At 38.7% G+C, this 27,807-nt stretch overlaps 1 protein-coding gene across 1 annotated transcript in view; it reads right to left on the bottom strand.

Moving 5' to 3' along the window:
• Positions 1 to 543: 543 nt before the first annotated feature.
• LOC129766122 (phenoloxidase-activating factor 2-like) overlaps positions 544 to 27,807 on the bottom strand; it is a 60,049-nt gene continuing 32,785 nt past the window's right edge. Inside the window, exons 4-5 of the mRNA XM_055766588.1 lie at positions 1,096 to 1,383; positions 544 to 1,040 (exon numbers count right to left, since the gene is read on the bottom strand). Coding sequence (XP_055622563.1) covers positions 544 to 1,040; positions 1,096 to 1,383 — 785 coding nt within the window. The remainder of the gene's footprint in view (positions 1,041 to 1,095; positions 1,384 to 27,807) is intronic.

Raw genomic sequence — 27,807 nt, 5'->3', positions numbered from 1 at the left:
TGGCGTGCAAAAAGATCCTTTGGTGCACGATATAGGATTACAGCATTTCAAGGATTCAGATTCAAAATTGGTTAATTTCTTGAGCCAGGAGTGGAGTCATTGAACGAATTTTTAAAAATGACATTCAACATATTTCGTGAAACTGGTTATTTTATGAACGATAGAATGCTTACTAAATAACTATTTGGGAGATATCATATTCGCGGTCATAGCAGATAAGTACCTGTTCTCAGCGTTTACCTCTTTATAGCGAGATGATGATGCGGAGAGCTGTCATTCTAGTGAATGTTTGTAAAGAACATTTCACTTCAAAGTTCACAGGAATTATTTTATTGATCATATCCAGAGAATGACTGACTGAGAGGTTCGTACTGAGAGGAATGATCGGTTACCGAGTTTTAACCGGATTCATCATCTCAAGTTTGATTTGTTTTATTAATATTGTTGAACTTTAACACGCATTTATTACATTATTATTGGATCCTCTTCACCTTTTTCTGTGCTTTGTAACATTTCATGAATCCAATCCGTATAGAGCGTACTTCATAAATCCATAAATTCATTAATTCTCGGAATACGTTCCTGTCCGCAGCCAATACCCCATACAATAATACCAGCTTGATAATATTTATTGTGCGCATTACGCATCGGGCAAACCAGTGCCGAGCCGCCATCGCCGGTACAGGAATCGGTGTCCTTCTTCCCTCTTGCACATATAAAAGTGTTGTGCAGCCGGAACTTATTTCCCAAACGAGTCGTTCTCAGCGCGGTTTGGCAGTCAGCATGGCTAACAACATCCACTTTCTTCAGTATCACCTGATAGCTGTCGGAACCGAATCTATCCTTTCCCCATCCAGCAACAATACAGTTATCGTCATGGAAAGTTGTTTCAACTGGCGGTAGGCAAATTGTTCCAATGTGATCATCCGCCGCGAAAGGATGCTCCAGTTCCAACAAGGCGATATCGTGGAACAGCAATTTATCGTGGAAGTATTCGTTAACTATCACGCGCTTGACAATTTGTTCCTGAAATTGAATAGAGCCTTTTGGATTCAAGTCTGTTTAAAAACAAAATCCTCACTTGATGTCGTCGAAGCTCATTTTCGGTGTTGGTGTCCCATTCGCCAGCGCGGACCGTGATGGTTTCGAACGTTTTGTCGTACACACAGTGGGCGGCAGTCATTACAACGTTTGGTTTGACCAAAGTACCACCGCAGATATATTTTTTACCCATTCCACCGAACATATCTTCCGAGAAAAGAGCTACCATCCAGGGGAACTCGCCGAACTCTGCCTCGTTAGTGGCATGGGTAATCCTATGACCAGCACCGTCCACATTTCTGATCCCACACTCACCAAACTGATGAGCCGTGCCGTTAGTACCTACACCAGGTACGACGGGGTGTTCTGTTACGTGTTCGCTACAAACCTAATATCGACGGAGAAGCTTCCTCCAAAGGTATTAGATTTGCACTGATTGATTGGCACACATTTCCCATCGCACTAAAAATGGAATCGTTAGGTTTCAGTTGACTCCGTGTGATTCAGTTAATCTGGAAAGTACTTTCGCTGGGTAAACACAAAAAAAATGGATTGTGCGTTTTTGCGTCAGTGCATTTATCATAAGTAACATTTTCAAAACTTTTTCCGCTCCCGAGGTACTCAATTCATTATACTAGCGCAATCTGAAGAACTAATTAGATCGTGGTGAGGATGATCCTGAACAGTGGATTGAAAATTGTTAAAGTTATAATGAGCCTAAAATTAGGTCTTGGTGACATTGGTCAGCATTGATTTATATAGTAAGACTCTTTCACTATATGTTCATGAGTGTAATAAAATAGAAATACAGAACCTAACTCAGCAGTACCCTTTTACGACATGTTTAAAGATGGTGTTTTAGGACCATCCTCCCCTATATGTTTTGAGTTCTAGCAAACTATTGATCCCGCGAGAGTAGCTATCAGTGATACGAGAGGGAATTCCTACTGTCTCAGAATGAACAAATTGGGAAGGAAATAATTATGTTATCATTTCGGCAGGCAGACTGTCCATCGCCATGCATTGCAAACATTAATTGAAGCAAATTTGGGAAAATCCCTATTGAGATGACGAGTTTCTATGTATTGAAATGTGATGAAGTAATCGAGTATTTGAATCCGAACCGAACCGTTATGATTGGTAACAACGTAATGATCAGTTGGGCTGAATTATGATGATTGTTGAATTTCCCTTAAGTATTTGATTCGCATCAGAATATAGATATTATTTATAGATATTCTTGTACTATGCGCAGTTATGTTTTCCTATTCATAAGCGAAAAATTATTCTCTTTACAGGGTAAATTTTTGTTTCATATATACTGCACAAGGTTAGATCCGAAAGTAATACGTATTTTAAAAGTTGGCTAACTGGTTAACTGGTTCATCGGCGTTTCTGCTAGGTGCACTTTTTGAAGATGTCGGCATTTTTACTATCATGATTTAGCTAACTTATTAACTTCGTTCAGTTGCGAGCAGTGTTTGTTGGAAATTATTGACTATGCGCTTGGTGACAGATCAGTGAAACTCAAATGGCTGTAATCCATTATTTCTGCGTGAAATTCAAAACTTTATTTGAGATATATTGGATTGTTCGATTCGGGTCAAACATGCACCATTTTGTTGTATAATTTATTGCCATTTAAAGGTAGCTTTATAATCCCTCTCTCATAGAAGCGAAAAACTCTAGTAATCGATTTTCACAATCTTCTCATGATCCCAATTTCTTATCATTCAGGAAGCTTTGCAATGCGAGAAAAAGGTAATCGCTTGGTGCCAATTGTGGCCGTTCCCGCCATGGGATTTCAGGCGGACAAAAATCGGAGAAGTGACTGTCACCGATCCGTTTTTCTTTATTTCCCATAGAAAGTAGCCACTTTAACGATGAAAAGTTCAAAATTTCAGGACTGTAGCTTTTATTTAATTTTTTTTATTCATTATAGTGGCTTTCAACTATTTTGGCTGGTTCGTCACTTTTACCTTCCATTTCGGAAAAAAATCGGGAGTGAGAATTGAACTCGTAACCTTCAGCGTAAGAAGTACAGATGTTACCGCTAGGCCAGATCGCCTCCCTCGAGAATTGAAAATAATAAATTTGAAAAATGTATTTTTTTTAAAAACATAAAATTCTCATGAATTCTGAAAAAAGAAAATTATAATAACAAAATAACTTAGAAGCATATTATATTATTGTAAATGTTGTTGACTAGGCTTTACAAAAAAATGTGGTTAAATGACTTTATAAATGAAAATAAGAAGATAAATTATATTAAAAAGAAGAAAATAAGAATGTAAAACATAACTTTGTTGGTTGGCATTTTTTTACTCAAAGGAGCTCCCGGTTCGGGTCGAATTTTTTTTAAAGTTTCACGTATGTACTAACAAATTCTGAAGAGTATTGCTGCGATGACCTGCGACGGCGTGCAAAAAGATACCGGACAGATCATGAATTCTTATGAAATAAAGGTCGATCTACAGCTTCCCGTAACTACAAGACGGTTAGGTCAGATTTTACAAGAGAGTGAGTTTGCTTTTGGAGGAAAAGACAACTAAAATCTTGATTGACCGAAAATCATAAATAATTAGAGAAGGAAAACATATCATACAAAACAAAATGGCAATCCGTTGTTTTTAGCGACGAGAAGAAATTTAATTTGGGTAGTCCAGATATGTTTCAATGGTAATAATTTTATCATTTTTTTTGTATTAATTCATTTATTTTTACAGGCTCAATTACTTCAGTTTAAAGGAGCCAAATTCTTAAATATAATTTTAAAACTATATATATATATATATATATATATATATATATATATATATATATATATATATTTTCTTACATCTATGGTTAGTAACGTGGAAAATCGATTACTCGCGGTGTACTCGAGTTTAGGAGGGTGACATATTTTTAGGAGAAGGATGGGACATACGGAAATTGTAATATTTGTTGATGAACACTCATTTCATAAATTTATTCGTATATCTATAGTGTATTTACATTTCAACTTATTCTACTATTTATAGCAAGGGGACGAATTACCCGCAAAGGAAGGAAAGGAGGGTATAAGGATGTAGGGGCAATCACACACGAAGATCTATAGCTTTAAGGAAAACATATATATGGGACATGTAATCAAGGTCTAACCGAGCCAACACATCTCTCACCGGCACATTGGGCTGTCTTCCTCGGGCCCGAAGGGAGTTTTTTAAATTCGATCTGGCGACCAGATACACCTCGCACGACCAAACAATGTGCTCGATGTCGTGATAACCTTGGCCACAAACGCAGAGATTGCTGCTGGCAAGATTGAAACGAAAGAGTAGTGCATCTAACGAACAGTGATTGGACATGAGTCGGGAGAAGGTGCGAATAAAGTCCCGACTCAAGTCTAGACTTTTGAACCACGGTTTGAGGCTAACCTTAGGGATAATCGAGTGAAACCACGGCCCTATTCATCTTCATTCCACTTGCGTTGCCAGTTAGCGATGGTATTTTTGCGGACTAAAGAATAAAATTCATTGAAGGCGATTTGACGCTGATAAATATCGTCTTCAATTGCACCTACCTTTGCTAATGAGTCAGCCCTCTCATTACCCGGAATGGAGCAATGTGAAGGGACCCATATAAAGGTAATGACATAACAGCGTCTGGATAAAGCACTCAAAATTTCTCGTATTCTCTTAAGGAACTACGGCGAGTGCTTTTCCGGCCTCACTGAACGGATAGCTTCAACAGAGCTAAGACTATCCGTTACAATGTAATAGTGTTCAACAGGTCGTGAGGCGACGCTGTCCAGCGCCCAATGAATTGCTGCCAATTCAGCAATATACACTGAGCAAGGATTCTGAAGACTGTGTGAGGTGCTAAAAAATTCGTTGAACACTCCAAATCCTGTGGACTCGTTTATAGTGGACCCATCAGTAAAGTACATATTATCACAATTGATACCCCCATACTTTTCATCGAAGATCGTTGGAGCGATCCTCGATCGTTGGTAATCTGAATATCCATGGATATCTTGCTTTATGGACAGATCAAAATGCACAGAGGAATTGATGTAGTAAGGGAAACAAACACGGTTGGGAATACACGAAGAAGGATTAACCTGCACGGAGACGAATTCAAGATATGAGCTCATGAATCCAGAATGAAAATTTAGCTCGATCAGCTGCTCAAAATTTCCGATCACCAATGGGTTCATAACCTTACACCGGATGAGGAACCGAAGAGATAATAAATTGAAGCGATCTTTTAGATGGAGTAGGCCTGCCAAAACCTCGAGACTCATGGTATGCGTTGAGGGCATACATCCCAACGCGATACGGAGACAAAGATACTGAATTCGCTCGAGTTTAATGAGGTGTGCTTTGGCAGCTGATTGAAAACAGAAACTGCCGTACTCCATCACTGAGAGAATAGTTGTTCGATACAACATTATAAGATCTTCTGGGTGGGCTCCCCACCAGGTGCCGGTAATTGTACGGAGAAAGTTTATTCTTTGTTAGCATTTTTTACTCAGATACCTAATATGGGCCCCCCCAAGTACATTTGGAGTCGAACCAGACCCCAAGATACTTGAATGACATAGCATGAATGATCGGTTTACCCAAAAGTTGAAGCTTTGGTTTTGCCGGTCTATGCTTCCTAGAAAAAACCACCATCTCTGTTTTCTCCGTGGAGAATTCGATCCCTAGCCCAATGGCCCAGGTTGAAAAATTGTTCAAAGTATCTTGTAAGGGTTCTTGCAGGTCGGATTCGTTTGATCCTACGACAGACACAACTCCATCATCTGCAAGTTGTCTTAGGTTGCAATTTTGTGTAAGGCAATTGTCGATGTCGCTTACATAGAAGTTGTACAAAAGGGGGCTTAAACATGAGCCCTGTGGGAGGCCCATGTAAGACCGACTTACTGCCGAATCTCCGTGAGAAAAGTTCAAATGTTTCTCACAAAGCAAGTTATATAACATATTATTTAATAGAGGCGGCAGACCCCGAGAGTGTAATTTGTCCGACAAAACCTCTATTGAAACAAAATCGAAGGCCCCCTTTATGTCCAAGAATACTGAAGCCATTTGTTTTTTTTTCGGCGTAAGCCATTTGAATTTCTGAAGAAATTCATGATGATGAATCCCGTTTGCGACAGTCACGCGATGGCGATCCCGTTATGCCGAATCAGTTCAACAGCCGCAATCCGGCTCGCTGCAAGAGCGCTGCTTCCTTTGTTCCTTCGTTCCACCTCACAAAAGGACAGGCCGAAAGCGGACAGCAATGACCTACACTCGTACACGATTCACTCGTACTAATAGCACAATAGCAAAAGTGGCAACGCACAATACCGACACTGAACTTTACTCGTTAAGCGTTGGATAGCGAATGATTATCATTTTTAATATCATTAAAATTAAAGATATATTATTGGCATAATTTGCATAATCGAACTCAGATCAGAATGAGTTGGAATTTCGAAGGAGGATCGGTTATGGTTTGGAGCGCATTTTGCTATACAGCCATTCCACGCCAAACCGATATAGTGATTCTCAGATTTTCGTGAAAAGTGGTAATTTTGTTCTTAATCGCAAAACATTAGACCCGCATTTTTTTATTTTTTTTATTCGGGTGCCCATTTCCATTTCAATTTTTTTCCATTTTTCCGAAAAATCACTTTTGAACCATTGGACCAATTTAGATGTTCGACATACCAAATTGTAACCAATAAGATAGTCTTTTATTTAAAAATATTGGACCTACAAAAGAAATGGATTTTAGTTCCGTAATTATTGATTATAGTCGTTTTTGATTGTTTTCATGTCTTTGGACTAGAGGGCGCTATTTTTTAAATATTTTTTTCTTGAAAGCTGAGGATTTTTTACATTATATATTTCGATATCAAAGATATTATTTTTTTCGTTTTCGAGTTATGATATTTCAAATTTAATCGATGGTTCGAAAAAAAAACAATTGTTTCACATTTTTTCCACTACAAAAATTCATAACTTTTGGACTACTGGATCGATTTATATGATCTACATATCAAATTGAAGCTATTGAGTTAGTTTTGTTTAAAAAAAAATCGTATTTTTTGTAATTATTGATTGAGTTAGTTTTTCATAGTTTTTTCGGTTTCTCGGCTCGATTATCCGGGATTCGATTATCCGGGATTCGATTATCCGGAATTATCCGGAGTATTTAATTTTTGATTTTCGGAAATTTTGCATAATTTGTATAATAATTCTAGATTGAATAGCTAATATGGGTATAAATAAAAAGGGCTTGACTAGTAGAATGCAGTTATTAATGAAAATGCAAATCCAAGATGGCGGCCACTACAAAATGACGGATTACATATTTTCTCAGAACCCCATTAATATATATGAAAAATGCAAATCCAAGATGGAGGCCACTACAAAATGGCGGATTGCATATTTTCTCAGAACTCCATCAATATGAGTATCAAATGGAAGGGCTTGACTAGTAGAACACAGTTGTTTATGAAAAATGCAAATCCAAAATGGCCGCCACCGCAAGATGGCGCCATATATATTTTTGTCACAACCCCATCAATATGGGTATCAAATGAAAGGGCTTCACTAGTAGAAGACAGTTATTTATGAAAAATGCAAATCTAAGATGGCGACAACTACAAAATGGCGGATTACATATTTTCTTAGAACCCCATCCATATGGGTATTGAATGGAAGGGCTTGACTAGTAGAATACAGTTTTTTATGAAAAATGCAAATCTAAGATGGCGACAACTACAAAATGGAGGATTACATATTTTCTTAGAACCCCATCCATATGGGTATCGAATGGAAGGGCTTGACTAGAAGAATACAGTTATTTATGAAAAATTCAAACACAAAATGGCCACCGCCACAAAATGGCGCCATATATATTTTTTTCACAACCCCATCAATATGGGTATCAAATGAAAGGGCTTGACTAGTAGAATACAGTTATTTATGAAACATGCAAATCTAAGATGGTGGCCACTACGAAATGGCGAACACAGTTATTTATGAAAAATGCTCGAAAATGTATCAAAAGAAAGTTTTCGGCTAGTAGAACATAGCAGATAATGAAAAATCCAATTTCAAGGAGGCCGCAGTCCCCAAACAACTAATTACTTTTTGAATAGTTTCATTCAGCTTAACCTGTTTCTATGTATGTTTGAATGTTTGTTGGGTTGTCCCACATTAAAAGAAAATTGTTCCTGTTGAATGTTTGATCTGAAATATGGAACATACATTTAATTCTAATGTCATTATAAAACTGCGTATGCCATGATCTTGAAAAATTCAATTTGGCCGCCGCAAAAAAAGGCTGAATGGCTTGATTTGGAGAATACAACTACACTATGAACAACATAAATTCGAAAAAGTCGCCGCCACAAAATGGTCGACTATGTATTTTTGCAATCCCCTCAATATTGGTATCAAATGAAATAATTTGACTAACAGAATATAGTACAGGTCGGACTCGATTATATGTAATTCGATTATATACACTTTGAATTTTTTTTTTTCAAATATGGCTTATTTTAGAGAAAAAGTGAAATGTACAGTGGGGTAAAAATCGTGATTTTTGAAGATTTTGCTTGAATTTTCACCAGTAATTGTTTATATCGATATTGCAGTCAAATTAAGAAAGATAGAAGTTGTGTGTCAAAGAACAAATTGTAGAGCGGTTAAAGAACTTCTTTTATGGTGAAGGTGGAAGCTCGCCCTTGTAGTAGTATAGGTAAACCCACGTGTAAAAATAGGGTAATAGTGTTTGTGAGAGAAGAGCAAAGCACATGTAAATAGATCAATTCACTTATCAAACTGTGTGGCGCTTCATTGACAGGAGTCTTTGAATACATTTGAAAAAAAAGAACAATTCATACATACTGAAGTTAAATGTATGAACGATATGTTCCGATGAACAATTGCAAACATAAAATTTTGATTATACGCGAGCGTAACATGAGCAAATTTATAACACATGCGGATTGGAGTTCTTCTGATAATAACAAGTTCTCCCGCATAGTATCGATGCTGATAATTCCTCAATTTTTTTCCTTCGTTGGTCGTATTGTTTTCACATATTCACGTTGGAGAGCCTTAACCCTTCTCTTCGTTGGCCGAGACATTTAGATTGAATGTAATACTTTTCCGTTTATTGTTTTTGAAAGCATAGGGAGCTGTGGCAGTGTTCCGAGCTCTGCAATACAATTTTCTTACCCTATGTTAAAGTTGCTAAAACTTACATTATATACCCATTAAACGTAAAAATAATGATTGTATTGATATCAACACAATTTTATCCTATTGATTTTCATAACATGAACCGCTATAACTCAGGAATAACATTTTATTGAGTGGTTTTGATAGCTGTTTCGATGATGTTGTCTGGCATCAGTGTCGAAAAAATAACGATGCTTTCACCAATACAAACAAAACCATTGCCGAAGATTGAAAAATGAAAATTTAACTTTCAGAGCACTTGCTCGAGTTTTCCGACGTTTTTCACAATACAGTGCGACAGCAGGTGAAAATTTAATATCTTGTGAGTAATCGATTAGAGTTTGGTTGACATTACTTGTGCGAAAACGATCATTTTCTTCACACTGTTTCGCAAAATTATTGATTTTCGGGCGAGGGGTGAGGGAGGGAGATGAAAGAAATGAGCGCCATTGTGGCAGCCATTTGTGGATAGCTTCCACCTTCACCTTAATATAAATTTTTAGGATAAAATTAATAATAACATATTAAAAATTATTAACTTTTAAGTGTGTCACTTCCAAAGTGTTTTTAAAATTCACTAATTTAGTTGTTCCACTACTATAGCCTGTACTAAATTTTCTCATCTTTCAAATGAAAGCATCAGAATCGTCTTCCATAGCGTACTTTTTAATATAGAGCCAGTATGAAGCAACAGAGTCCGAAACAAAAAAAAAGTTCTGTAACTCTGTCAGTGTTGAAATTCGAACATATGCGTAGGAGGATTTTTTTCATCAAATATGATCGTCTATCACCTCCTGAGAGAATCTGGATAAATTGATTTTTTTCATGTGAGAAAGATGTTTTCTGACTTTAAGGGGATGAATCAAAATTCAAATTTCTCTTTTATTTTCAAAAAACGAAAAATACATACAAAAAAAACAAAAAATAAAAAAAATAAAACAAATGTGTCCACCTGCTGAAAGGACAACTTACCGAATCCGGAGGCTACGAGGTCTATGACGGCGAGTTTATAAGAGACATGGTTCGTGGCGAATCCTATAAATATCTTGGATTCCGACAGCTCACCGGGATTCGCCACTCCGACATCAAGACGGAGCTGCGAGACAAGTTCTTGAGTCGAGTGAACTGTGTCCTGAGGACTTTCCTCAACGCGGGGAACAAGGTACGCGCGATCAACACATTCGCGGTTCCCCTGCTGACCTTCAGTTTTGGTGTAGTCAAATGGAGCAAAACTGACCTAGAGGACCTTGAGAGGAGGATGAGGAAAGCACTCAAAGAGGCCGGAATGCACCATCCTCAATCGGCACTGGAGAGAGTTTCACTACCACGCAAAGAAGGGGGACTTGGAATCGTCGACATTTCTGCACTGTGTGTTGCCCAGGTACGACAACTGCGCGAGTACTTCGCAGAACGCGCCAACCAAAACGCGCTATACCGGGCTGTCTGCGCCGCTGACAGAGGATACAGCGCTCTGCACTTGGCGCAAGCGGAGTACCAACTAAACTGCAATCTGCAGACAGTGGAGGAGAAGATTGCAGCTTGGAAGCAGAAGGCAGTGCATGGTGCCCACCCCCATCAACTGGACCGGCCACATGTCGACAAGGCCGCATCTAATCTGTGGCTAACGCGTGGTGAACTCTCTTCAGTAGTAGAAGCCGACATGATAGCCATCCAGGACAGGATAATGCCGACGAGAAACTGCAGGCGGTACGTCTGGCATCAAGACGTTGATGACATTTGCCGGATGTGCCATCAACCAGGTGAAAACATAGAGCACATTATGGGAGGCTGTCCCGTTTTGGCCAACGCAGCCTACACCGAGCGCCACAACAACGTGGCCCGTATTGTTCATCGACAACTGGCGCTCCAATGTGCTCTATTGGAAAACAACGTACCAAACTACCGGTACCTGCCTGCACCTGTCCTGGAAAATGACCGTTTCAAGCTGTACTGGGATTGCACTGTTCTGACCGACCTCTCGATCCACAACAACCGCCCAGATATAATGGTTTACGACAAGAGCGACCGCAAAGTCACCATCATCGATGTCGCTATTCCACTGAACCAGAATCTGGAGGAGACCCACGGTCGCAAAATCTGCAAGTACCGACCATTGGCCGTGGAGCTCAAGGAACTGTGGGGGCTAAGGGAGCTCCCAAGAATTGTTCCAGTCGTTCTCTCTGGAACTGGAATTATCCCGAAGACACTTCTGGAAGCGCTAAAGGTGTTGAACATCGAGAAGGAATTGGCCGGCATCCAAAAGTCGGTCATCCTTAGCACCTGCGCGATTGTCCGACAATTTCTCGGTCAGGACTAAAACAGCACGAACATGCAGATACGTGCATTCCGCAGAGCCTAGTCCCCCTTTGGCATTCAGAAGCCCGGGGGCAGGTGAAAATTCTGGCTAGGTTCGCCTAGTTAAGACGTGAGATAAGTCTGCCAAAAAATAAAAAATAAAATAAAAAATAAAATTTTTTGACTCGATTATCCGGAAGATTCGATTATCCGAAGTGAAACAAAAAATCAATACTCCGGATAATCGAGTCCGACCTGTATATATTTATTACAAAAAAGTGCTTTTATAATTGTTTCCATCATGTTTTCCCACTATGTTTCGTTATTTTAAAACTATCATTGAGTTATGAATAAAACGCAGTGTAGTTGATTATTTTCGCTGTCTCAGGCAGGTAGTAAAATTCTTAGTTCGAAAACATTGAATGTTCGAACTAATCAAATATTGAAAAAACCAATGCCTTTACATATTTTTCCACCACTGTATTTAAAGCTGGAATCAGCGAAACTTTAATAATGAGAATGGTTTGCTACTCCCAAGGATCATTCAGTAGGTTCTGTGTGCAACTGAACCGTATGAGTTCAGGTCAATCACGGAGAGCAACTGCGATGTGTTCAATCTACCCAAGCTCAAACTACTTCAAGTTTTTACTTTTCCAGCAAAATATTGCATACTGTATGACAATACAGAAAGCTTGGAACATCAGTGTTGTTCTAATGTAAATTTGATGTTTTTTTTTTGGAAACGATTTGATGCGATAATTAATTAAGCAGTATAAGAAATAGATGATTTACTAGAGATTCTTAAGTTATTTTATTATATACATTAGAAGCAATATATCGTATCTCTGTAAGCCTAACGGAAACTGTTTATGGGCTATAAAGTGAGATGTTTCGATATTCCGGCGATGTCATGTAACGCTTCATTTACTGCACCATTGTTCGCCTTAAAATTTACCCCGTAACAAACACGCCTTAAATACAGTGTCGACTTGGCGATAAAGCGCTTCCTTAGCGCGTTCGCTTTATCACTTTATCATCTCACAAATTAATCATCAGCAGCAGTGTCGCAGTCATAAATATCTCAAATGTAACCATGCCGTAAGGAGATAATTAAAATCACTTAATTAATGATAACAAGCTCTCAGTAGAAAGAAGCGCCTCACAATTGGGGAAAATGGGAAACGATGCCGGCAGCTAGCTAAAGACAAGAATAATTAGACGCCCAGATTCCACCGAGTGAGCATTTCTTAGGACACGTGCGACAAAAGCTGTCTCTGTGTCAAGTCTCCTCCGAGGTAGTGCGAGAGAGAGAGAGAGTGGCGCGTGCAGAAAAAGCAGTCCCCAAACAGCTGGACGTGAGCCAGGCAAGCATGCCGAGAACTTCCCACCATAAATCACCCGCTTGTCAACTTTTCGCCACCGAATGCCGAATGCCGCCCGCTTGTGGGACCATTCACACTGGTGTTGTTCGTCCTGAACCTCGAATACTTAGGAGGCTCCTGCTCACCAGGCGTCGAAAAGACTTGTTCTTAGCCGCGACACGCTCGAAACGCACGTCATTAGCGTGCGCTGCCAGAATTTTTCAAGTGGATTCACCAATGAAATTGTAGGAAATCGTTAAAAATAGTTCGAGGAATTACGGACGAAAGGTAACGCGTTTATTTTGTTATTTACTGTGAAGGATAATTAGCTTGTTGTCGTTATTCGCAGAAATGATATCCGGAATAAAACGGCGATTTCCAACATCTACAAATTCAATATCATTTCATTTCATTTCGAAAATATTCGCTTTGATTTTGATGAATCTTGATGTGGGAATAAACACGTCATCAGAAACGAACAAGAAAACATATGTGTACATTAAAAAAAATATATACAAACAAATTTAACTGTATCTTTATAACTGTGCGAGCCAAAAAAAAGGGTATTATTTTCATTTGTCATGTTTCATAGTAGTTCATACGCCAAACCCGGGTTTTAACGTGGTTTTTTGCGAGGTTTTTTTAAGCGGATTTTCCAATTACGCGGTGTTTTTTACGAGGTACGTATTCCCCGCGTAAAAAAACCTGGGTGTACTTACAATTATATTGTAGAAACAACAAATCAATGTTTCATTGACCTAATCATTAGAACCAATTCTTCTTCGCTAAACTAGTTCTTATCGTGCCGCTTACATACTGTTGAGTTCATTTTCCACAGCGGCGTGACAGTCTGTTGAATACTTTTGATATGTTGCATTTACAAAAACATTGTTACATGCAAATACAAATAGTATTAAACTGTAGCGAGGCGAGGAAAGTATATTAATCAGTATTAATCCCATTCACTCGAACTTCCAAACATTAATAATAGCAATACAAACGAGTTAAATTTTACCCAAACTTCGCTTCCGAGCCTTCGGACAAATTAAGGCCACCATTGCATGCCGATCTCTCGTGGGTTCAATCGAAACTTTTCTCCCGAACAACACGAGCAATCTATTTCACCCCGTCAGTTGGCCACCGCCCCACATGGATTGATTCACGCGAGAAATGTTACTTTTAATAGCTTTTGTTCTCACTGACCTAATTTGCTGTGCGTGGAATAATTTAAGGAACCACTGAACCATAACGTCCTTATTTTCCCAGTGCTGCTGCTAGGCATTAAGGAAGAAAAAAAAAAACACGAGATAATCCGATTTTGGCGCAGAATGAATTGGCCGAGCGAGTAGAAGTTGGTAATTGTGTATTTCTGTCAGGATGGATTGCGTTTTGGCTAGCCATTGGCAGTGTTTCTGGAAAAGTTCGTGTAGAGTTTCGAAGGAACGTTCGATACATTTCGAAAAGCAAAAAAAAAACAATACTCGCATTGTCATTCATCGTTCCTGCAATTTTGGTGGAACGGTTCTATCTTTAAATGAAGCACTATATTCTACATATGAAGAGAAGTTGCAAACCATAACCTCTTTAGAGATAATTCATTTCGAAGAACTACGTAGAAAAGTGACCGTCCTCGGAAGAGTAATTATGATATCATTATTAATCCATCAGTGCTGGCGAACGAACCCATCTTCTTACAAAAATATGCCAAACCAATTTTAAACTCGAACACATCGTTGAATTATAACCACAAACTTATTTCATTGAATCCGCTTGTTTATTACCTTGAACATGATTTCAGAATAAAACGAAATTGAAGTATTCACTCATCAGTGAATGGAATGTTGGTGGTCCCGAAAAAGAGCCGACGATTTGCTTGGTTTTATCGCATGGTATGCATCAGAAGCCAAAATAAACCGTTACCAAAACCAAAGCCAAAGTAAACCGAGCAATTCCATCGAGACACGACATCGACAATAACCGACATTTGATATGATACTTGTTAGTACCAGCGAAATTTTGACGTAGGATTACGTCTTTCGGGAACATATTGGGGTACAAATTGAACATCAAAAATCGAGCACATCGTGAAAATTGTCCAATTTCAAACGCCCATCGCTCAGTCATTTCATGATGAATCCATAACAATTTTTTAGATTGAATAAAATTATATGTGTCATGAAACTAACGATCGAACAATTCAAAAATCTCAACCCCTATCCTAACGGAAATACCCACTTCTGATTGGTCGAAATTGACGACACATGCGACGGCTCATGTACATACAATTATTGGTCAGTTATTTCCTGATGGATTTACGAGATATTTGCATCTATCGATCTGAGCACACCATAACAATTCATCACAATGAATAAAATAATATATTATATGAAACAAACTATCAAACAATCGAAAAATCCCCAAACGGAAACATCTCGTTCTGATTGGTCGAAATTGAAGATACGGAGAAATCGACATTGAAAATGCTTTTGTTCCCACCGAAATATGTCCACTAACAGAGACATCTAAACCAAGCTGCCTGGGGAAAATCGGCATTGCAAAAACATGAAAGTAGGGGGCATTTTTATATTGCAATTGAGGTGAGTGATACGATTATTTCTAGCAGATAAAAAGACGGATGGGTAATGTCGGGGAAATAACCGGATTGAAGTAGGACTATACAGAGGAGGCAACTTTTGTTAAATATATTTTTTATTCTATTGTTTTATTTTCTTCTTCTCTTTATGCGGGCTGAATGGAAAGCACAGCAAGAAAAATTCGGAGCCCAACGTGTTAAAACAATTGCTTGAACTTTTTGAATTCAAAATTTGTAAAAACTGGATAATCTATCTAAATGATACGCTTAAATTAATACAGGCTCTCGCAAACAAAATCAGTTTATATATTTTGCTTTTTTTCGGATATCACTTGAAAAGCCATCGTATTTTGTAAATAACTTTCAACAACTTTTTTGTGAATAATTTGGTGGCCCTGAAAAGCGCCAATATATTTTGTATCGTTCTCACGATGCCGAAGATTTTGTCCTCGGTTTGCAGAAGCACTTTTCTCGACAGACTGAATGCTGTCACATGTCCTGGTGTGCTGGATCGATTTCACGAAAGCGACGGATAACGGTTGTCCATTTGATGAAAACACGGAGGTTGTTGTTGCTGATATTCGTGGAACAATGGCCTTGAAGTCCTCACAAACTGCAGACATTTTATCGTCCAATAGTTTGATCGGCTTCTTGATCAGTACGGAGAGATATCCATATGCGCACGCACAATGCATCGATTCAGTTGGATCGGTGTTTGCACTAGCTCAAACCGTACAAAACTACCGGCCGATGAAATCTCTACACTCTGCGGCGGCTCTCAGAGTATGAGCGTCACACAATTAAAACTCGTTGTCCGCTTTCGTCGTTGCCATCGCTACGCTCCTGTCGCTCATGACACTGCTCCGGCCTCTCCTGTCATTACTGTCGCTCCATGATAAAACGATTAGCACATCCGTTCTGCTCCGCGGTTAGAAAAAGAATAATGTTTTTGGAAAGCAACAGCCAAGGAAGGAAGGAAGGTATTGAATTAGAGAGACTTTAAACTCTGAGAGTTCATTCGTCTCTAGCAACAGCCAAATTTATAACGGGTGTTAAATAAAAAAAGAGAATTTTCTCAATACCTTTCAGTAACTCAAATAAAGAGCGTAAAATTTTCTTTCTCCAAGAAGATTGCTCTTTGGGCTCCTTATAAATAGTAGGCGTGTTTGGTTTTGCTAGTTTGAATTTAGTCAAAGCAAAGATGGCGTCGAAACAGCACGTGCTCCGCAAACACATTGTACGGTTCTACGAAACGCATTTCCAGCAAGGAAAAGAGTTCACGGTGGCACATTTTAAGGAAGAAAATGTACCTGTCAGTACGGTATATCGTATCCTGGTATCCCTGAACGTAGAGCGGAAGGTCGGAAGTGGTCGTCCGATGACGATAATGACGAAGTAGAGGAAGACATCGTTAAAGAAGCTGTTTGACAACAAGGACGCAACCAGCTTGCGTGACGCCGGTCGGAAATATGGCTGCTCCCACGTATTGATCCATCGGACCCTTAAGATGGAAGGAATCGTCTGCAGGAAGAAGACGAGGTCGCCGGAGTATACGGAGGAGCAGATTGAGACGGTTAAATCACAGTGTCGGTGGATGACCAAAAAATACCGCGGGACGTCTTTCGTTCTGGACGACGAAAGCTATTTTCCGCTGTCCAAAACGCATATTCCAGGAAATGATAATTACTACTCCAGCGACAAGTCATCCACACCGCCTGAAGTGAAGGTGGAAGCTAGCCATTGTAGTAGTATAGGTAAACCCTCGTGTAAAAATGGGGTAATAGTTTTTGTGAGAGAAGAGCAAAGCACACGTAAATAGATCAATTCACTTATCAGACTGTGTGGCGCTTCATTGATACGAGTCTTTGAATACATTTGAAAAAAAAAAACAAATAACAATTCAATACTAAAGTAAAATGTATGAACGATATGTTCCGATGAACAATTGCAAATATAAATATATATATAGAAGGTGCATTTGCATATGATTCTGATTATACGCGAGCGTAACATGAGCAAATTTATAACACATGCGAATTGGGGCTCTTTTGGTATTAACAAGTTCTTCCGCATAGTAACTCGATGTTGATAATTCCTTAATATTTTCCTTCGTTGATCGTATTGTTTTCACATATTCACGTTGGAAAGCCTTAACCCTTCTCTTCGTTGGCCGAGGCATTTAGATTGAATTTAATACTTTTCCGTTTACTGTTTTTGAAAGCATAGGCAGCCGTGGCAGTGTTCCGAGTTCTGCAATACAATTTTCTTACCCAATGTTAAAGTTGCTAAAACTTACATTATAGACCCATTAAACGTAAAAATAATAATTGTATTGATATCAACACAATTTTATTCTATTGATTTTCATGACATGGAACGCTATGACTCCGGAATAACATTTTATTGAGTGGTTTTTATAGCTGTTTCGATGATGTTGTTTGGCATCAGTGTCGAAAAAATAACGATGCTTCCACCAATACAAACAAAACCATTGCAGAAGATTGAAAAACGAAAATTTAACTTTCAGAGCACTTGCTCGAGTTTTCCGACGTTTTTCACTATACAGTTCGACAGCAGATGAAAATTTAATATCTTGTGAGTAATCGAGTAGAGTTTGGTTGATATTACTTGATGGGAAGTGTGCGAAAACGATCATTTTCTTCACACTGGTTCGCAAAATTATTGATTTTCGGGCGAGGGGTGAGGGAGGGAGATGAAAGAAATGAGCGCCATTGTGGCAGCCATTTGTGGCTAGCTTCCACCTTCACCTGAAATACAAGTTCAAGCACAAGTTTGAAAAAAAGGTTATGTTGTACATCGCCATTTTCGACCGGGGCATTTCAAAGCATGCAAGTTTAAGCCGAGCGGTCTGGCAATTAACCAACAAATCTATCGAGAAGAGTGCCTCGATAAAATCCTGCTGCCGTTCCTGAACGAGCATCACGCGGATGGGAAGTACGTCTTCTGGCCGGACAAGGCGTCTTCCCATTACGCCAAGAAGACGCTGGCGTATCTTGAGGAGAAAAAGATACCGTTCGTGCCGAAAGATCGTAACCCAACAAGACACGAAGATCGTAACAAACAAGACACGAAGCAACTGACTACAAGAATCCGGAATTGTATCCGGAAAATGGACGTAAGTGCCGTACAACGTTCGTGTGAGAGCATCGCGACAAAGTTGCGTCGAACAGCAGACCACGGCCCTTACTCAAACATTCACTGACATTTTTTTGAAGAAAATACATTATGTTATTAATAGAAAATACTGTAATACTGTAATAAACTGTAATAATTTTTTTTATATGTGATTGAAAAAATTCTTATTTTTTATTTAACACCCGTTATCATTCGATTTGCGGTAGAATCACAAGTGAGGGTGGTTTACAATATGATTCTTCATCTGTGCCCAAACTATATTCCGCTATTACTCTGGTTGCTCGTTTTGGTCGGAGCCATTTGAGGAGCACAATTCGAACCAATCGAAACGAGGCACACAATGCGTTTGGACAATGCTTGGCATTTCACAATTATTCAATTGTTTATATCAAGAAAAATGAAATGTTATTCATCGTGATAGACGCGTAGACATATTTCCTATCAATTGATGCAAACACCTTTGCGATCTATTAAGAAATGCTCGAGATATAAGCGTTCCAGAATCTTTCATTTTTTCTACTTATTCAGTGCCTAGATTTTCATTTTACCCCCCATATCTTCCGGTTAGACGTAGTCCTACGTCAAAACTAAATTTGGAACTTTAATGTTGGCTGCTTCGTGAAATTTCATATCAATGTATTGTGAAACATTCAGCACAAGTGTAAATGTAAAATTGTATATGTATAGCAGTTGTGTTAAAAATGACTTGAAGTATGAAACGATTTATTTCAATTTTCATGAATGAAAACCAGCCATCAACGAGGAAATTGGAACCGGGTGAAGTGCATCTAATTTATAAAGTCACCCGACTTTCAAATCGTGTAGTGACGTTCGAAGAGCCGCACAAACGGACTGGCCCTGTGCAGTGTCACAACTGCCAAGAATACGGGCATACCAAAGGTTATTGCAACCTTCCAGCAGTCTGTGTAGTCTGCAGTGGCATTCATGAGACAAAAAAATGCCCAGTCTCAAAAATGCAGAAGCAAAAAAATGCAGCAACTGCGGTGGCAACCGCACTGCAAACTACAGGGGGTGCCCTGTATATACAACATTAAAGAAAAAACCGCAAGAATCTCGACAAAAAGCTGCAACTAGCAAGCCTGCAAACTATCAGCCAACCCTGCAACCAACGGTAAATTCAGCCACACACCCGAAACCCCAACCTCCTGGTTTCACGCCTACACCTAGCACATCGTATAGGGATGCTCTACTCTCCCAACCTTCAACACCAATAATTCCTCCCGCGGACCAATTACAAGTATTTATGGATTCAATTATGCAACTCATGACATCAATGCAAACAATGATGCAAGAAATGTTGCGCAGCCAGCAACTTCTCATCCAAAAATCGCAATGTTCAAAATAATTTTTTTGAAAATCTGCTATTGGAATGCAAACGGGATACATAACCATTTGAATGAAATTAAACTATTCTTGAACCAACACGACATTGACGTTTTTCTTATCAATGAAACTCATCTGACGGATTACTACAACATCAGAGTTACGGGATATGATTTCTATGGTACAAATCACCCGCTCGGGTCCGCAAGAGGTGGGGCTGCGGTCCTCATCAAACGAGATATTCCACACTATTTATGGCACCGTCACAGTACTCTAAATATCCAAGCTGTGGCTGTGTGCATCGAGAATAAACCTGAGAAAATAGTACTAACAGCACTCTACTCTTCACCGAACCACCACCCTTCGGAAGAGGAACTGAAAGACTTCTTCTCACTCCATGGGCACCGATTTATCGTCGCTGGTGACTTTAACGCAAAACACACCTTTTGGGGATCAAGGCTGATTACCACTCGTGGACGCGTATTATACAACGTTATCACTGACTCTGGCTATGACATTGCATCATGCGGTGAACCGACACACTGGCCAGAGGACCTCGCACGACTTCCGGACCTGCTAGATTTCGCTGTCACAAAAAATATTAATAGTAAACGAATTCGATCGAAGCTTCTTCTGGATTTATCATCTGATCACTCACCAATACTTCTGGAATACTTCATAGAAAAGGAAGTGAAGCAGACGTCATCTAATCTCACTAACTTTTCAACGAATTGGACAAAATATAAGACATATATCTCCTCTAACATTCTCGATCTACCTCTGGATAACGAACATCATATCGAGGAAGCAGTTAACCAGCTCAGTGTACTCATGAAGAACGCTGCGAGGATAGCTACCCCACCTATGAAGCCTCAGAAACACAAAAAAAATATTACTGCCTCCCACATAAAAGCAGCAGTTGCAGAAAAGGGACGACTAAGACGTATCTGGCAAAACAATCGATCGCCAGAATCTAAAAACCAATTAAATGTGGCACAACGTAAATTAAGAAAGCTATTACAAGACGAGAAAGATGAAAAATCCCATAATTACTTAACTGAATTATCGCCAAATCAAAATAATAATTACTCACTATGGAAGGCAACTAAGAATCTAAAACGACCTCAGTTACAGGTCCCGCCGTTCAGAATGCCATCTGGTAATTGGGCCAGAAGTGACGATGAAAAAGCAGCAACTTTTGCAAACCATCTTCAAAAAGTTTTCACTCCGAATCAATCCGGACCTAATCAAGAAACGCTCGAATTTTCTGGTGCTTTAAACCAAAATAAAATGAAAATCAAACATCGGCTGGTGAGACATGTTATCAATAATCATATCAATGTGAAAAAGTCACCCGGTATCGACCACATCAACGGATATATTATCAATAATCATATCAATGTGAAAAAGTCACCCGGTATCGACCACATCAACGGATATATTATCAATAATCATATCAATGTGAAAAAGTCACCCGGTATCGACCACATCAACGGATATATGATCAAGGAACTACCTGACCTAGCAATTAAACATCTCACGAGAATTTTCAACGCAATTACCCATAAAGGATATTTCCCACAAGCATGGAAAATTTCGACCATCATTATGATTCCTAAGCCAGGGAAAGACGCACAGAAAGTAGAATCTTATAGACCTATCAGCATCCTTCCAATCTTCTCAAAAGTGTTCGAAAAAATTAACCTGATAAAATCAGCGCCCGAGATTGAAAGATTAATCCCGAATCATCAATTCGGATTCCGAGCAAAACATGGCACTATTGAACAAGTGTACCGATTGATAGAAAAAATTCGTAAAGTATATGAAGGCCGCGGATACTGCTCAGCGCTTTTTCTTGATGTAGCTCAAGCTTTCGATAAAGTCTGGCGCGAAGGACTGCTCTATAAAATTAAAAATATGCTACCACAAGTATATGAAATTATGCGTTCTTATCTACTGGGAAGAAAGTTTCATGTTCGGTATAACCAAACTCTATCACCAGAGCAAGAAATTTATGCTGGCGTTCCTCAGGGCAGTGTTCTTGGACCAGTTCTCTATCTCATCTACACAGCTGATCTCCCGACCGCGCGTAACTTAATAACTACAACATTCGCAGATGACACAACTATTCTCAGCAGTCACAAAAACAGAACGATTGCTTCACGGGATCTCCAGGAACACATAACGGTCGTGGAAAAGTGGCTTCAAAAATGGAGAATTAAAGTAAATGAAACGAAATGTGTCCACGTTACGTTCACGCTTAATAAGAACACATGCCCACAAATTAAGTTCAATAGATCTGCAGTACCTCAATCGAATGAAATTAAATATCTTGGTGTACATCTAGATCGTCGTCTAACCTGGAAGAAACACATAGATGCGAAGAAAACGCAATTGAAGATGCGAGCAAAACAAATACATTGGCTAATCGGGAGGAAGTCGAAATTAAAACTAGAGTTCAAACTACTTCTATACAAATCCATACTTGAAACATATATATTACGGCTGTCAACTATGGCAAACAGCTTCAGCAAGTAATATCGAAATCATCGAAAGAGTACAAAATAAACTGCTAAGACAAATTATTGGCGCCCCTTGGTACATCCGCAATAGTGTCATACATCGAGACTTAGGGATGGCGACGGTCAAAGAAGAACTTCATAAAACGAGGAGGAAATATGCGGAAAAGGTGAAGAATCATCCAAATCCACTAGCAAGGCGACTCGGTCAACCTATGGTAACACGTCTGAAGAAAAAAACCTTAATTATTTGAACGTGGTCAAACGTTAGTATTGTGCTCCAGCACACATGTGAAATTTTAACTGTAAGAATTGACAACAAACGTAATACTTTATTATGTTAGAACTAAATGTATAACCAATTATTGTTATTTCCACATTATGGAAGATTCAATAAATGTATATATGAAAAAAAAAATATATAAATAAATGAAAACCAATGTGCGTTCCCGGTCGAGAACGGATCGTCCGGTTTAAGCTGTCTGTTTTGTTGTGTTCATTTTTACCCAAGAAAAGTTCATACGACGAAAAAAATTAGAAAACCGAAGGAATATTTGAATAAGGGATTTCCCATATGCTCTGCATATCGTACTAGGTGCGGTTAGTCCAATTAAAATTCGCATTGAGGCATACAGCATCGTGTTCCGTTGGGTTTGAAGCGAAAATAGAAATAGGTTGAACAAACACACAGAAAGTAAAAATTATAGAAGAAAATTAGTGTTCGATATTGTCAATTATCTTAGATTACATTGGTGAGTTTTTTTTTCTTTATTTCATCCATACATAACACAGGAGACATCTCGTCTAGGGCCAGAGAGGGCGGTTTTCATCATATATCATTCCACTTCGGCATCTTCTATCGTTATACGCACCATCCAACGACCAATTACCATCCTTCTGTCAACATCACTCGGTTGTAAACACTGGTGGAGTTAACAAACAATACCCAACAACCAAAAAAAACGGCCCATTTCAGGGCCACCAAATTATTATCAAAGGGTTTAACGATGTAATTCTTCAAACATCAACATGTAATTCTTCAAACATCAAACATCAAACAATCAACATGATAGCCAAACGGAATCCTACGTCAACTATGCGGTCGTGTCTCGGACATAACCCTCCTTTGACTTTTTTATCCTGTTTTCGACCTCAGCCACCTTAAAGTAAGATATAATGGCAAACTCTTCCTACATATCTCTTTTGATGTTATTGATTCTATAATCAATAATATTGTCGTACATGTTGTGCTACGCAAGTCGCACCGATAGCTGGCTGTTGGATAAGGCCAACATTACTCGACAAGACCAATTATGTCGAAAAAAGAAGCAAAAGCAATTGACTTGTAGCATGCATCAAGTCGATTGTATGGATTTCGGGGTTGAGGTATGTTACTGTGCTACATGCGTGGCCATCAATTCGATTATGCAATGCCAGAGGCAGTGATCTGTTCATTGGCGTACTTCTCTGTTAGCACTGAAAAGAATGCTTGCTGGCAGGAGTGAGACTATAATAGAAACCGTAAATGATATCTCCTCACATTCTCGCCGAGGTACCCGTTATTTACGGCTTGGGAATGCTTCTTCATTTTCGTCAACTTAAACTATGTACGGACCAAGGAATCTCGATGTGTGGTATACTAAATAAATTTTATTAGGTGTGCCAGTAAGTTTCTTCGGTTTTACAACAGATGGCGTAACTTGATTATTTTTCCATTCTTCCATCAAATTTTCAGACATCCGTTGGAAAGCTACTCTGCCCATGTTTGTATAGGTGACGTAACCACCGACACCGCTCAGTGATCTAAAATGCTTTATTCTTGGTTTTAACTGAATAATCATGACTGGAAACAATTTATATTGATTAATCTGTCTCTATTCAATAAATATTAGCAGTCAAAAGTGACCCGGAGGGGTTCTATGATTTTTGTTATTTTAATTCAATAGGAAAATACAGTTGGCACTTACGTCAACCATGCATATTTGGGCAGTACTGTCATTGCGCGTCTTTTTCAGTATATGCCAAAAAGTTGAAGCGTCAACAACATAGTTTTTTGCCACTTCGAATATGTCGAATATCGTACCAACGAGAGTGTTTTTGCGGGGAGTTTTACTTCATTACTTCAATATGAAGAAAAAAATATAGGAGGTTGTGTCCAAGATACAACCGCATTGTTGACGTAGAACTACGTTGTTATTTTATACAAGTCGCTTGTTTATAACTTCGGATATTGTGCTGTGTACTTTTAGAAATAACTGTTTAATAGAATGGTTTGATCGCCGTGATTGATGATTCATTCTTGCCCTCGCAGAACAATTCACTAGCTGATCGTATGTCGCAATTTGTTTCATGTCAATGCAATGCAATTTACTTCGAACGCTATTCTGGTGGCCTTTTTCGCAATTGACGTACACTCGGCTACAAGCGATTATATACTTTTTGCACCAGCACCATTATTCCACATCTCATAACTACATCAATATATCTTTGACACCGTATGGAAACAACAAAAATGACAATACTTGCAAGTATCAAATACCATGCTACATTTTATTTAGTGTTTTCTCAGCGGAATCGCACCTTTAGGCATCGTTCGTACAACGTAAACCAAGCGTTCGCCATAGCATGCAAACAGAGCCATACATCGGTGGCTTGAAGCTACTAGAAATATAAACACTTCTCATCATTTTGCGCTATTCTCAAAAGAAACGCTTCTGTTGATTTTACTGGCCTCGGAAAAAATGCACTACTTTTTCATGCTCGAGATTAGTTATGTTATCCTTAGTGGAGAAAGTTTTGCTACTGGCAAGCAAAACAAATCACATATAAAATTCCAAAACGATATTTACTTTCTTGTTGACTAAATAAACGAAATAAACTCTTTCTGTTAATCTCAACAATCAGTAATCTCTGTTTCAGCGTAGCGAAGAGTTACTATTTTTACGTACGGGTTATGAAGCACGTATATACTTACATACATATCCATATATCGATGGCTTGAAGCAAATAAATATATAAACATCTCCGTTTTGAGCTCTTCTCAACGAAAGCCCTTCTTGTTAATATTACCGGTCTAGATTAGCTTGGCCAAATTACAGGCAGATTTTCAGAACATTTATTTTCTTGGCGAGCCGACGAAAGCGAGCCGACCTAGCTTGATGATTCCCCACACAATTGTGTAGCTCAGAACCTTAATGCAATGGCGTCAGTTTGATGAAATTATCGCAATGCTAGAGACTTCAGCGAGTGCTCCCGTGGCCGAGTGGTTAGCGTCAAAACCTAACATGCCGGGGGTTCGGGTTCGATTCCCGTTCTGGTCGGGGGAATTTTTCGTAAAAGAACTTTCCTCCGACTTGCACTGTGGTCACGCGTATTCTAGAGCTTGCCACTCAGAATGCATTCAAGGCGTGTTATTTGGCATAGAAATCTCAACTAAGTACTAGTAAAAATGACGCAAGTAATATTACGTTGAGACGGCGAAGTTCCTCTAGGAACGTTGGTGCCATTTAAGAAGAAGAAGAAGACTTCAGCGAGTGAATAATTTGGTCGCGTCCACAGCACAATCCGAAACGAAGACATGTGATGACGCAAAACAAGGAAGAACAAGCGATGTTCATTGCTTCGTATCGAGAACGATATTGAAAGCTTGCCTCAGCGAAATCCAATGTTTATACTCTAAGAAAATATTCCCTTTCGTTCTTCTTCTTCTAATTTGTTCACGGAGACTTTATATCTTGCGATTTCCTCTTCGTTGCTCGTTGATAAGTTGCCCGTTATTGACAGCTCTGTTCGGGAAAGCACACAAATGGACAGAACAAATGTATGGGAAAATGGAAACGCTTATACTTTTCATGAATTTCTACAATTTACAATTTACAATCCCCTGGTTGTAATGTATAACATATCAATCTTAGGGGATTTCCGATTCGTTTGGTATGTAAATCGCCAAAATCCGTTCGCGGCAAAAATAGTTATTAACGTTAACTTTATTTCATAAAAACGTGACCTGTTTTCTGATTTGGCACCCTTAATGAAAGACGTAGTTCTACGTAAAAAGCTACAGAAAGTCATCGGTGCCGTATGAATTGAAGCCACGAGACGTCGAACGCCGTTTTGGCATAGGACTATGTCTTTGATTTCTATATAGGGGGGTCACTCTACGAAAAATGTAACGATTCTTTTGAGCAATATGACGATTCTTTTGAGCAATATGCGTTTTCAAACTTTTAATAAATTAATAAATTCAACTGGCTGCTTATTTAGAAGATCGAAAGGTTATACTCACGCATTTCAGATTATGTTAGCTTAAGTAGTCGTACTTAATATACATCACCGGATTATAAAGTGATTACAAACAAAGTTTCGGACAACGTGGCGACGAATGAGAAAATGCTATTTTTATCTGTAATATATTTCTGTAGTCATAGATTTATTTGACTTAGACTTATATTTATGTAGATCTTAACTATTTGGACTAATGTTTAAAATGATACATGATGATTCTTTGTCTTCTTCTGCATAATTGAATAAACAGAAGAAAAGGGTGGTAATGGCTTTAATGGTATTTTTGTGTACATTTTTGAACAGAATGTAGTTCCGGACTCTACCATGTTATCTCATCACGTTAAAGGATGCTAGTTATACAGGAAACTGTTTTTTTTCAGGAATTCCATTTGATGTATCAATTAAAAAAAATTACAGATATTAATGAATGAAATACTCAATTCAAATGAAATTATTACACACAATCACATTGCCCATGATTGCATAGGAGACGTAATCGACAACATCATTAATGTTGGGAAAACGCTTTTTTGTAGTTTTTTGGCTTACAAGCATAACCATGCAAATTTTCGATGAAATGATCTGTCCAGTTGAAGGATATTATAGGCAAAAAGAGGGCCTAGGTGATTTTGCGAATTATAACAACTTTTTTCCATTTGGATAACGCTTGCGTCTATTTATGCGGACAATCAATCGTTTCAATGAACATTTGTCCGCATAGCTAGACGTAATCACCAGGTTGCTCTGTTTGTAATGTTAGTATTTACAATTCCGATAATAGTCAAAACGTCTCCGTCGGTAGTTTCAGTTGTTATCGGATAAAATCAAAAATGTTTGGAAGAAATTTAATGGAAAAGGTGCTTTGAAGAATACTCCGGGATATGATAAGAACAGCAGGTTCATGTTTTTTCAATTAATTGAATTTGTAAAGGCAATCTGCAATGTTGGTAATTTTAGCAACATAATTTACCAATATCACGATCAATCGC

Source organism: Toxorhynchites rutilus, chromosome 2 (genome assembly GCF_029784135.1).
Source record: "Toxorhynchites rutilus septentrionalis strain SRP chromosome 2, ASM2978413v1, whole genome shotgun sequence".
Lineage (NCBI taxonomy): Eukaryota > Metazoa > Arthropoda > Insecta > Diptera > Culicidae > Toxorhynchites > Toxorhynchites rutilus.
This window is presented reverse-complemented; position numbering and strand designations above follow the sequence as displayed.